Source organism: Numida meleagris, chromosome 13 (assembly GCF_002078875.1).
Source record: "Numida meleagris isolate 19003 breed g44 Domestic line chromosome 13, NumMel1.0, whole genome shotgun sequence".
In the NCBI taxonomy this organism is placed as follows: domain Eukaryota; kingdom Metazoa; phylum Chordata; class Aves; order Galliformes; family Numididae; genus Numida; species Numida meleagris.
The window spans coordinates 899,548-912,000 of NC_034421.1; the positions used below are offsets into that span (position 1 = coordinate 899,548).

At 38.6% G+C, this 12,453-nt stretch overlaps 1 protein-coding gene across 3 annotated transcripts in view; it reads right to left on the minus strand.

Moving 5' to 3' along the window:
- The window catches only part of PARN (poly(A)-specific ribonuclease), a 40,032-nt gene extending 27,631 nt beyond the window's left edge, over positions 1-12,401 (minus strand). The window contains exons 1-14 of one of the 3 annotated variants that reach the window (XM_021411203.1): positions 12,301-12,368; positions 11,957-12,034; positions 11,031-11,110; positions 10,504-10,592; positions 9,571-9,638; positions 9,395-9,476; positions 7,668-7,728; positions 6,765-6,930; positions 6,099-6,164; positions 5,336-5,374; positions 4,596-4,638; positions 3,870-3,950; positions 1,556-1,612; positions 1,155-1,232 (exon numbers count right to left, since the gene is read on the minus strand). In XM_021411203.1, the coding sequence (XP_021266878.1) occupies positions 1,155-1,232; positions 1,556-1,612; positions 3,870-3,950; positions 4,596-4,638; positions 5,336-5,374; positions 6,099-6,164; positions 6,765-6,930; positions 7,668-7,728; positions 9,395-9,476; positions 9,571-9,638; positions 10,504-10,581 (819 nt within the window). In that variant the 5' untranslated portion in view covers positions 10,582-10,592; positions 11,031-11,110; positions 11,957-12,034; positions 12,301-12,368. Of the gene's footprint in view, positions 1-1,154; positions 1,233-1,555; positions 1,613-3,869; positions 3,951-4,595; positions 4,639-5,335; positions 5,375-6,098; positions 6,165-6,764; positions 6,931-7,667; positions 7,729-9,394; positions 9,477-9,570; positions 9,639-10,503; positions 10,593-11,030; positions 11,111-11,956; positions 12,035-12,287 lie in introns of all 3 variants that reach the window. The other 2 variants (XM_021411202.1, XM_021411204.1) reach the window with 2 other exon arrangements.

Genomic DNA, 12,453 nt, shown 5'->3' on the forward strand with positions numbered 1-12,453 from the left:
CCCAGGCTGAACAGACCTGGGTCTCAGCCTTTCCTCACAGGGAGGATGCTCCAGGCCCTTCATCACCTTTGCAGCCTTCTGCTGGACTTCACTGAGATACAGTGACTAATTCTCACCCTACAAGAGGTGTATTTTTCAGCATTACTATAAATATCACCTGCAATTACATAGAACTACAGACTGACTAATTAATTCTGGTTTGTCTGTGATTTGTAAAAGAAATGTTCTTCAACTCCTACACGCTATCTTATCATATATCCTAAACAACCTGTAATTCCAACAGTTTTACTTAAATGTCTGAAGATGTATTCCCAGCATGTAATGTGTCACTGGAATATAATCACTCACTCCAGGTGGAAAGGCCACTTCCTAACAGTTTATATGATCCAAGTTTCAGTGCAAGCACCACTCATAACTGCTTTATGTTCCAACACTTTCCAGACAGGTTACAGACTGCATTCTCTCACCTGCCACTCAAGTCTTTCCCATAACATCCACCAGCCCTCGAGGACTGCAAGTGACGTAAGCATCATGCAGCCCATCCCTCTGAAGAGATCTCTGGCTTTCTCAGACAATGTCTTTACTGCCAGTACATTACTTAGTCTATCTTAATTGTTAGACTTGCCCTTTGGTAGTCATGAAAGCATGCTCTCTCCAATTATTCAGACATTGCACCTCTTTAACCTAATGAGCTTCATCAAAAATTTCTGCTATCAGATTTCTTATCATTCTATTAATTTGACTATATTATATGAAAAGATATTTTACAATTTTCTTATTAGAGGGGAAAAAACATAATATATAATAATAGCAACCAAGTTCCAAGCCAGTTTCTTAACAGGTACATAAATTTGTCTGCCATTATCAAAGCAGATTCTGAAGGAGTTAGACACGACGAGAAAGCACAATTCAATTCCAACATTTAATTTGGATTTTTAAAAGCGTGGGAGAAGAATTCAGCTAAGCTTTCTACATGAAGATTTAAGAAAATAAGGCAGCAGCCAAGAAGCCACAAGTGTTCTTTTTAAAATACTTCTCTACGGTTCTTAGTAAAACCATCATACACTTTCACTCAAAAGAAAGGTTGGAGTTGATGACATAAATGCCTTAATATATATCTATAGTCCCATCTGCACATTGAGAAGATTACTTACATCAGGTAGAGGACAGTAGAACTGGTGTATAGTATGCATAACATCTAGCAGCATGTTGTGCCCAATAACAAGTTTGCCCTGTGAAAAGTACATTAAAAGTTAGTTATGCTTCCAGGCACAGATAAAGGAATGGCAGCATGCGAAAAGCACCTGTCCTAGATGCTAGCAGAGATTTAGCAGAATTTCTACTGTTGACTCTTACAGATAATTAGGTCGTCCATGACATTAGTTTACCATTGAAAACAATGATACAACGTCAACTAGAAAAAAGAAAATACCAAAAAGAGAAGCAACTCTAATGTGTATTTCATCTTATCTTGCAAAAAGGTAACAGAAGAATCTTTGTTGGAACTATTTTTTTTCTTACAGCTAAAAGTACATTAAAAATAACATTAACTCACAGAATTTGCAATGGCGTGAACAACTCTGGAAAATCCTACTGCATCATTCAGTTCTTCCTGTAAGCAAACATTCTGGCATTAGTGAAATATAAATACGACTGTCGTCAAAATGGTACCTGCAAACCAGCATATGCTTTAATTTTTAATCCCAGTTTCGCTCATACCATTTCTCAGACATAAGCAATAAGAGACCACAAAGGAAATGTCGAAGTCTGGAAGACACACAAGGCCAAAGCCAGGTGCTGCTGAGAGTATGCCAGTTTTGATGTACCTCTGGCTCACTGTAAAGTTGGACAGGTTGCAAGCTACTGCTGTGGGTTGCCCCCAGCCACAGCCAAACACCCACACTGCCTTTTGCTCAGTCCCCTCCCCAAGGGATAAAAATAAAAAATAGAAAATAAATAAATAAATAGTAAGGCAAAAAGACATGTGGAACAAAACAATGACAAGTTAATAAGAGAAGCAGAAGCTTCATGCAGAAGCAAAGCAAAGAGACATTAATGCACTACTTCCCATCAGTGGGTAGTGCCCAGCCTTTTCCTAGGAAGCATGGCCTCAGCATGTTTAACAGCAGCTTGAGAAGATAGACACTATGATCACAAACATCTCTCCCTCCCCTCCTCCTTCCTCAGAGCTTTTACTGCTCAGCATGGTATGGAATATGCCTTTGGTCGGTTTGGATCAGTTGTCTCAGCTATGCCTACTCCTATCCCCCTGCTCACCCCCAGCCTCATAGCTTCTGGGGAAGGAAGCAGGGGCAGTAAAAATAAAAATAAAAATAAAGCCTTGACACCATGCAAGCACTGCTCAGACAAAATACTGGTATTTGCCACACATACTGTATTAGCCACAAATACAAAGCACAGCACCGTACGGGCTGCTATGAGAAAGTTAACCTCATCCCAACCAGACCCAGCAGAGCTACATTCAATTTGTTATAAATATTTTCAGTAGTGCTCGACGGCTATTAGACTGCAAATAGCTCCAGATGCTAAACGTAAATTTCATATCTTCAGGTTTTTTTTTCTGTCATCGTTAAAAAATGCAATAGGTTGAATCCTGATAATTTCTATTAAATCAGATTACATTTTTATGCTAACACTGAAATCAGAGAGGAAACTCTTCACTATTTGTATAAACAAAAATAGGAAGAAATATAACTACACTATGCTAACACCATTTCTTGTCAATACAAGTTACACATTGTAAGCTGACCCAGACTGGTTTGGGGGGGGAATGTCACTGTTTTAGACTCTCTTAAAGCATTTCTGCACCCGATTTTTCTTTTTCAAGTCTAAGGAAGTAATTTCTGCCTTGCACTACTTGTCCTTTGTTCAATCATAAGTGAAATTCAAAACCAGCATTCGCTGTTATTTTAGTTGAGCTCTTAGTGCCAGCAAACAGACAGATCAATACACCTAACAAGACTGTTTCAGAAAAAAAATCTATTGTAGTAATAGTTTTTCCCTAACTTTCCTTTGCAAGAAGAGAAGCTACTTTAGTTAGATCTTGTTAAGGTTTAGTTTGTGAGTTCGATAACTCCTTCTCTCTAAAATGGAATTCTGCATGCAAACTTGATTTGCTCCATCCAAGTTACTTAACTTGAAACACCAGTAGCACCAATGACACAAGCGGGATCAACAACTACCGCAGTCCAAGCCTTGGTACTTCACTAAACACGCTTCACACTTAGTAAGCACAAGTATCAAGTCCCAGTAACAGTGCTGAGTGCCTGAATACCACAAATAACTTTGTAGTCAAGTTGTTACTATAGTAGTCAAGTGCAGTATTATTCAATCAAGAAGAATCAGATTACTTAAATTGTATAGGACATTAACTCAGACAACTAAAAGCAGGCAAGTTTTGTAACAGTTCTACTCCAAGGACAAATTGTAAATCCAAATAATGTGAAAACTTGCTCAAGAAATCTTGCAAGACTTTCTGCAAGGACTATAGTTCTACAGCACTATTAAATGCAATTGACCTATGTTTCCTATGACTAGATCTTGCTTCTCTGATACAGCATATTTACAAAAGGAGGAATTCGCTGCTTCAGAATACTTATTAAATGTTCTAAAATTACTCCATCTTCACAATTTTGTGGAGTATTTTGCAACTTTTTGCTATATTGCAAAGCCAAAGTTAATTGAGTAGAATTTGAAGAATCAGTTTCAAACAACAGCCACAGCTAAGCAAGAGGGAAATACTACCAAACCCTACCACGTGCAATTCTGCACAGCTGATTGATGGCACAGATTCTTCCCCTCCCTCTTTAAGTCGAACTCAAGAAATTGAACTTACTGCACATATTTACCTGTTCCTTCACTTGTTTCTGCTGTTCTCTTCTTTTTCGTTCTTCTTCATCTACCTTACTAATAACAATATATCTCTCCTTCTAAAATCAGAAAAAGTATTGTTTGAGGAATGACCCTGAGAAGTTCATAGACAAGACCATTCAGGTTTTTGCAAATTAAATTGGTAAGAAAATTAAGTCATACCTCTGCAGCAGTTACTTTGCAACATGGCTGATTCTATTATAAGCATCACTTCATCACCCACACACAGAAGTCAACTTTAGAAAGCTGTATTAGAGATATCGACTAAACCTAACTTTTACTACATACACTTTTTACTTCTAAGAAAGATGACCAGTATTTTATTATAGTCTGTCGATTTCAAATATTTTTGAAGTGGAGATCTGAGCTAGGAAGGGAGGATACGGTATGCAATGCCACTGTTGCTCTCATAAGATCAAGATTTACTTTTCACCAATGGACTTATTTTTCATCAACATTAGGGTTGATGATAAATTTAACAATTTAAATTGTTAAATAATATTAAGTCATACACATATATGTTTATAATTCAAATGTTGGTCAGATTTAAAGATCAGAAACTAGTTTATGAAATTTCAGTTTAAATGTTCCAGATTTGGCACAATAAAGCTCAGATTAGACCTAGGAGTCAGGGCAGTTGGTTTGACCTAGTACAATTTCCTTTCAACAGAACAAACTTCACAGGTAGTAGCATGCCTGCTTACCTTATCTGACTCCAGAGTTTCAACGTGGATACCTTTTGGATACCTACAAAAAGTAAATATAAGTAGTTATTTATTTGGCATTTAGCATATTGAATCCACAGTAGCAATTATGTAACTTCATGTTTCATTATTACTATAAATCTTAATCTTACATGCAAAAGAACTACTAAAAGTTAATTTTTATTTTAAAATATTGGTCAGTCAAATTGGACTCCTTAAGCATCTAGAAGATCTTAATGGTTACTAGGATTAAAATATTTTCTTATGCAATTTCCCATCCTACTGCCGCAGAACCCATAACTTCTTCTTTAAGCAATATTGAGTAAACTTCTGAGACATTCCATCACAATCTAGAAGTCACTTTCAAGAAAACAGAAGACAAAACACTGGCAAGAAAGCTCTCGCCTACTTGAAGCCATAAGTACTTTGGTGGCTGCAAGCCTTTAACATGTAATTGATTTCAGTATTTACAGACCGCCCTGAGTTGGAAATATTAAGACCAATTTTGCTACCTCTGCTACTTGGTTGTGTTACTGCATCGCAACCACACTTAATTGCCAAGGTACTGTCATATGCAGAGCCACAGAACACACAAACTTTAGAATACCAGAAAAGTCTTCTCTTAAAGGAAGAAATTAATCACTTCTGGATAGATTAGCTCTTACTCAGATTTTTTTGTTGTTGTTTTTAAATCAGAAATACTAAAATTACAGAGTAAGGCGGTATTATCAGTAACTTACTTCCAGCTCAAGGTCTGGTAAATTAATTTCCTCTGAAATCTAAAACCAAAAGACAATTGTGTTATTAACACTTCTCTCATGCATTTCAAAACAATAATAAAGGCTGCTTCAATTCATCTGTAAAAAGACTTTTAAGCTAAGAGCATAACTTACTGATACCCAAACCTATAGGCTAGTTGCCAAGCTGGGAAAGCATTTACCACATTTTGTACATCTGTCCCCAAATCCTCTCATAAGCAAATACTCCATACTCATAAAAACTGAATAGGAATACAGCAATATAACTTTACTCATTTCACAATGATCTCCTAATTCTAACTTCACATAGCTTTTTTTTTTTTTAAATAACAACCATACTCTCCAAACATCTGGATTACAAAGCTGAATAGACTCTGAGAAGATTTACTAAAGCCAATTTTCACATGCAGTGTCAACAATGAACAACATGACAATTAAAAATATGCACTTCAGTAACAGCAAAAATAGGGTAACATATGCAAGACACTTCCATGTGCATAAGACACTTCTTGGCTATACTTAAATATGTGTATGTAAATATGTATGTAGATGTTAGGGCTCATAAAGTAGAGCATGACATTCATACAGATTACCAAACTTTCCTAGCATTCAGAGATAAGACAAATAAGTTAACTAAAGAAAAAACTACAAGTCAAAATATTTTTCTTCTTCCTTGTCACTCTCCTAATTCAACTGAGTTTAAAAAAAATCATTTTCAGAAGACAAGTAATTTCAGAAAACTAACCCTGTACATGGCTCCAGTTCCAAACTTTCATTTTCTTCATTCTTTAAAAATTCTTCTATTTGTTCCCTGAAAGAAACAGATTAAATAGATGACTTGCTCCTATAGCTTTCAGCTTTCACCAAGATGTACACAGATCTCCCAGAAAGAAAACGCTATTTAAAAACAAATAACAACACAGCTAGTGAACTAATAAAAATATCTTCAATGTACAAACATGTCACTGTTGTTTACATTTTAGTTTCAAAAACATCCGAAGAAAAATGCAATAAAGAAGCACTTGAACTATACCAGTAGCTGTGGGATATGTCTTTGTTTCCACATAAAACCATTAAGTAATGCTAGCCAGATGAAGACCGAATAGAAGTCCTGGGGGACTGTTTCTTCTTCTAATTCCGCTCTGCTTTGGAAAGATTTCCATCAGATTTAAAAATAACAGTAATACAGAAATCTTATTCCTCCTTGTGTGATGGACAACTAAAGGGACTTTTTACCAAACAAAAACTCATAACTGATTTTTCAAGCTTGTCTTTCCTTTCACAGAATATTTCATCATAAACAGTAGGAGACTAATTCTTTTTCTTTTTTTTTTTTTTTAAGATATAATTTATTGTGATGTTACCATATGTGTAATAAAACTTCAGTTTATATTAAACAATTTTTACTTACGCTATTTTATCAATGAATTTTTTCTGATCTTCAGGAATTGCAACAGGACATTTTGTGGCATTAGGAGAAATATAGGAGAGAGATCCTGCACCATTGGCCTGAGAACGCTTTTCATCATACTGTTCCCTCAGCTGTCTTTCCTCCTCCTGATTTAAATATGGAATTCCTGAAAAAGGCATTCAAAAACTCATCGTAATTAGAGGCACATTAGGGATGTATAATTTAGCAGAGACTTATTACTAACCAAGTTTTTGCCCATGTTACACCCCTAAAGGCTCAAGACACATTCTGCCCTTTCAGATCTCCTGTTCTAGAGCTCATTCTTTATTTGTGTATACAGAAGCTTTCTTCTACCACACAACAGATTAGCTGGTACCACTGTATTCTTGAGAGCTGTATGCCTCATCTGCATAAAGCACGAACCGGAAACTCGCAAAGATACAGATCGTGATCAGAAGAATACTGAGCACTTCTCTTCCTAGACACCTGCAATGCTTTGATAATAGACTGCAGCAGCACCTAGACCAAAGCACAGATACCTTTGCTAAAATGTTACTTAAGAGGCCTTACAACTGTTCCATTACCCTGCCACGTAATTTGTTACTCTTATCTATGTTTAATCAGTAAAAAAAAAAAAAAAACACACAACACCTACCAAGTACTTACCTAAACAGGAATTCTATTCATTTTAATTCCATAGAACAAACTTTTGAAGAATAATTATCAGCATAATTCTAGAATCATATAGAAGTAATTTAGAATTATTCCTAGACTTTAATAATTCAGAATTATTCTTAGAGAATTCCATTGTGTTAAGAGAATATTGTGAATGATGCCCTTTTCTCTTTGCAGAAAATGAAGATATCATGAGTTTTGTGAACACTGAAAGAAAAACCAACTCACCATTGCGAAAAACTTTATTAAAATCAAATCCTTGGTTTGCTAAAAAATCTATGCTTGAACTCTGCAACAAAAGAAAATAAATTCACAATTGGCAAGAGCATCAGTGGCTCACAAAGATCAATTACTGTTAAGTAATTTAGGTTTTTTAGAAATTATTTATGTTCAGGGTCAAAAAGCAAGCAAGTTTGCGAGCCTAAAGAAGTTGGGTCCAGTTTAAGCCCCCTTACTTTTGTCATTTATTTTCAACTTTCACAAGGTATCTCAAGCCCTAGATGTCTCTCCAAGTTAATGTGACACATTGCTCAGCCTTAAATTATTTGGGGTTTCAACCATATGTATGAACACAAGCTGCATCAGAAACAGAAAAGACAGTGAAAATATGCTAGCTTCAACTTTAACTGTCGTGGAATCTTTTCATTGGCTTTGTTTCATGAATCAAGACAATAAAGCCCAACAAAGAAAATACTCTAGTTCTAGCAGCAGAGACAGGCTCTCCCTCTACCGCCTCAGACACAGTATTATACAGTCTTAACACAGGCAGCCCAAAACTTTCTTTAGCACTATTCAGTGCTGTTAAGTTTAGAATAGTTATCTGCAGTTTCAGTTTGAAGAAGTGGTTAAGGAGCACTTATGCTCATTTATTAAAGCTTAAAAATCAAAGTAAACATCCCAATCTAGAAGACAAGTTAATTCCTGAGTGATTCTTTATCTGAGTGCAAAGCATAGCTAGATGAAGGAGGAAAACATGGTACAGATACAACAAAAACAATAACAACTACTACCGGATTTCTGACAGTAAGTTTCAAGTCCCAGGAAAAAGGAAACAAAAACGCACATTCAAGACAAGCAGCAAGACTGGCTGTACAAGAACACCGTCATTCCGTTCTCTGAAGGAACTGGGAGGTGTTGTTTAACTATGTTTTGATGTTTGCTTGCTTTGTTTGAACAGAAAAGTTCTACTAGAAGACAACTTCATATCCCTGAATTAAAATAACTGAGACTCTACTTCTTTGTATTATCTTTTATAATAATTTTTCCTCACTAAATATATATACTGCTTTATCACGAGGAATAACAGCTGTACAAAGAGAAATCTCTGCTGCTGTATCATACTGGGGCAGAAAGTTTCAGTAATTCACTTAAAAGCAACATTTAAGCAGACTGTATTCTAGGTTTTCCTCAAATATTGATCTCAAACTGTAATTTCTGCTTACATTTATGATTTTTTTTTCCCACTTAAAGAATTGATACAGTAAAAATGAAAGAACAAGTGACGCGGAGCGAGGAAGGGAAAGAGAAAAAATATGGTTCAGGAGAACAAACCTGAGATCAGAAAAATGCTGGCACTAGCCCAGGAAGCAGTGAAACTGAAATAAGCAGTTGGGAACAGAGGACAAAATGGAAAAAGCACAGAAACAGGAGGACAGACAAGGAAAAAATTAGAATCATCTTGCCAGATTTGAAACATTAACTCCAAAACTGAAAAACTGAAGTCACAGGTATTCTCTTGAAGCTCACTTTTGGGGACTATTCTTAACTGATGCTTTTACTTCTCTAAGAAAACAAAACAAAACCAAGAAACTTACATGTATCTGTCTTCTAAGCTGTTAAAGAGCCAGCCACTTCTCTCTCTCAACAGCAATACAGATCCTCCTGAAAATACTTCTTAGAAACTTTCTGCAGGTATACCTCAGCCAAGCAAAAATCAAACCTGATTTTCTACTAACCTGACAGACAAACTTGACATCTGGTGAACTTCTGTTAAAGGGTTTTGGAAAAATATAGAAATTAAATGACTTCATAATATACCTGTGAAAAAGATGAGTTGCACGTCAATACAGTTTATCAATATTACTTCATAAATTCCTCAATGAAGAACACAAGGAATAAGAGAATTACATACTTCTCTTCTGCGTGGTCATATTTAAAAGTGCAAAGGCCAAACTGAAAGAGCAAAAAATCCATGGAATGCTGAAAAGGTAAGGAAAACTCTGCATGAGAATAAAAGTGGTGTACATCAAAAAATAGTTTCATTTCAGAGTTAACCAAATCTGGATCTTCCTGATCAATAAACATTCTGTTTGTAATTTTTAGTAAATGGACCAGAGCTTTTAATCTAGTTTTCATCCCCTTTTATCATCTTACTTTTGTCCAATGATGATTTGTAATACGCATTTTCACTCCCCAAAAGCACAAGAACTAAAGGAAGGCCCATATCTCTGCAGCTGCTGCTCACATCAGGAAGATGCGCTGCATCTAAAGCAGCTAACAGTTCTTAGTGTTCACTTACACTCCATCTTATGTGGCAACAGGCTGTGAGGGACATTGGCTATGTATAGCTTCTAAATACATATACTGACACTAAATATTCTTCTAATCCACATGGCTAACAGTGATATAAGAACTAGCATAGCCACTAGGCACTTAGGCACTCTATCATTATGTCCTCTACTGTTTCACAATTGTTGAATTAACACTGGGAAGGTTTTTAACACTGCTGTAAGCATGTAAGAAAATAAACAAGCCTTCTAGTTGCGCTAACTTGCTCTTCCTGAGGGCTAAACAGCCCTTTCAAACATGAGGAAAACAGAGTTTCTCAGTGGCCACCCCTAAAGGAGAGGAACAATAGGAACACTAACCACTATGTCCCTCACACTGTAATGCCTTTAACAGAATAACAGTGTTTAGTCCTTGGATGTCTCTTAACAGAATAATAGTAAACAATGTAAACTCTGTGGATGCCATCAGAAAACAGTACTGCTGCCATGCTTAGCACTTCTCTTTTCTGAACCCTGTCAGTTGGGAGCACGACAACCCAAACCATCACAACTGTAACCTTTAGATCCTCACACACATAGTCTCCTGTGCTCATTGGACTGTTTTTCAAGACTCTCAATTCCCTCCAGCACCTCATTCTTTTTGGTCCTGTGGAGAGGCAGAAGCGATGGTGACAGCTGGCACTTTGGTTTTGTTAGAGACAGGACGTGCTGGGTGGGGGAGGCAGTCCAGGAAGGACCCTAGTTCTGATGTAGCTTCTCTGTCACTGACTTTCTCTCACCAAGTCTCAGTTTGAACCAAGAAATGTTAACACCCTCAACATTCTTTGACAACAAGTTTTACAAATCTACTACAACTTACACGAAGAATCACACCCCTTGGTTTGTTCTCCCCACAACTTCATCAAGTTTTATACATCTTTCCCTAATACTTGTGCTAGCAGAGACAAAATAACTCTGTCAGCTCACACACGTAACTCAATTTTACAGACCTCTAGCTATCATATTGTGCTGTGCTGTCTCCTTGCTGAACTAGAGTTCTAACTTTTTTCAACCACTTTCTGTTTAGACAAGGTGAACACTTTACCTTTTTAAGTTTCTGATACCGTTCTTCTGGAGTGTCAAAGCCATTGGTTAATGCACTAACAGAAGGCCCATCGCTGATCCCTGAAAAAGCAGGGTTTAGGATAAGCTTTTCAAAATTAGCCACTGCTATAAAATGCAACAACTGGTGAGACATCAGTTGAGAGAGGTTTTCTGCTGTGTAAAAGCATGAATCTTGAACATAAAACATGTCTAATTAGAACGTACTGTTCTAACACTAAAGCCCTGCTAGGAAAGCATGGTTTCCATTCAACACAATACAAACATGCAAAGATCCATCAGTAACACAGTGTTGACATTACAACACGGCAGTGGTTCAAAGTCAAACTAAAAATGCGAGTACAGTGTCAAGACTTAATGAGTGACTTAATCATCCGAAGCAACACCAATTACTAACTGTACTTCCAGAAGCACCACATCCAACAAAACCAGCCCTGATCACATTTGCTTTGTGGTTGACTGAACTCAGCATCCCACAGCTAAAACATTTGCTGAGGCATGTCTCTGATGTACAGACCCTGTGGGCTTCACAAACATCAGAGTTCTTACCGCTGCCTTTTCCTGTCCAAACACAAGCAGGACCTCCCTTACTTATCCCAACCTCCTGTGTGCACAACACAGAGAGTGCTCACGTTTTCCCTTGCGGCCTCTGACAGTCGCAGCTGAGAACCGAGAAAAACGCTCAGAAGCTACCATGGGGCGTGAGAAGAACCGCGGCCACAACCAAACCATTCCACGATTCTATGACACACATACACGTTTCCTCGACCGAAGCCTTGCCACCGCACACGCAAGGCGCAGATTTATCGTTTTCCAGCAGCCCCTGCTCGAGATCTTTGAAGCCAATGCTCGGACGCGTTACGTTACCACATGGACAGGGCCCACAGCTCACAGAACGCGCGGCTGTACCTGAGAACTCCCCATCAATGGCCAAGAAGTCCGCTTCCTCGACAGCTTCGTACACTTTGCTCAGGTTATCCTTAAAATCTGCGGTAAAGGGATGAAAGCACACCTGAGACGAACAGCGACCGGCCGGGGCCGCCCGCCGTGCCCAGCCCGCCTGCCGCTCGGGGCCGACCCCGCGAAGCGCGGGGTGGAGCGCGGCCGCCCGGTGCCCCTGAAGAGAGGCGAAGGCCAGAGCCCGCCGCCAAACGGGGAGGGGGAGCGGGGTCACCGGGGAGCGCCGCGCGCAGCTCGGAGCGTGCGGCCGCGAGGCGAGCGAGAACCGCCGGTCACTCACTGCTTCTGATCACCTCCATCCCTCGCTCGCACCAGCCCGCCCGGAGCCCGGCGCGCAACCGCCGCCGCCAAGCGCTTCCGGAAACGGCCCCGCCCCGCCCCGCCCCGCCCCGCGTGAGCGCCCACGTGAGGCCCTGAGGCGGTGGGGGGGCGGCCGCCATCTTGCC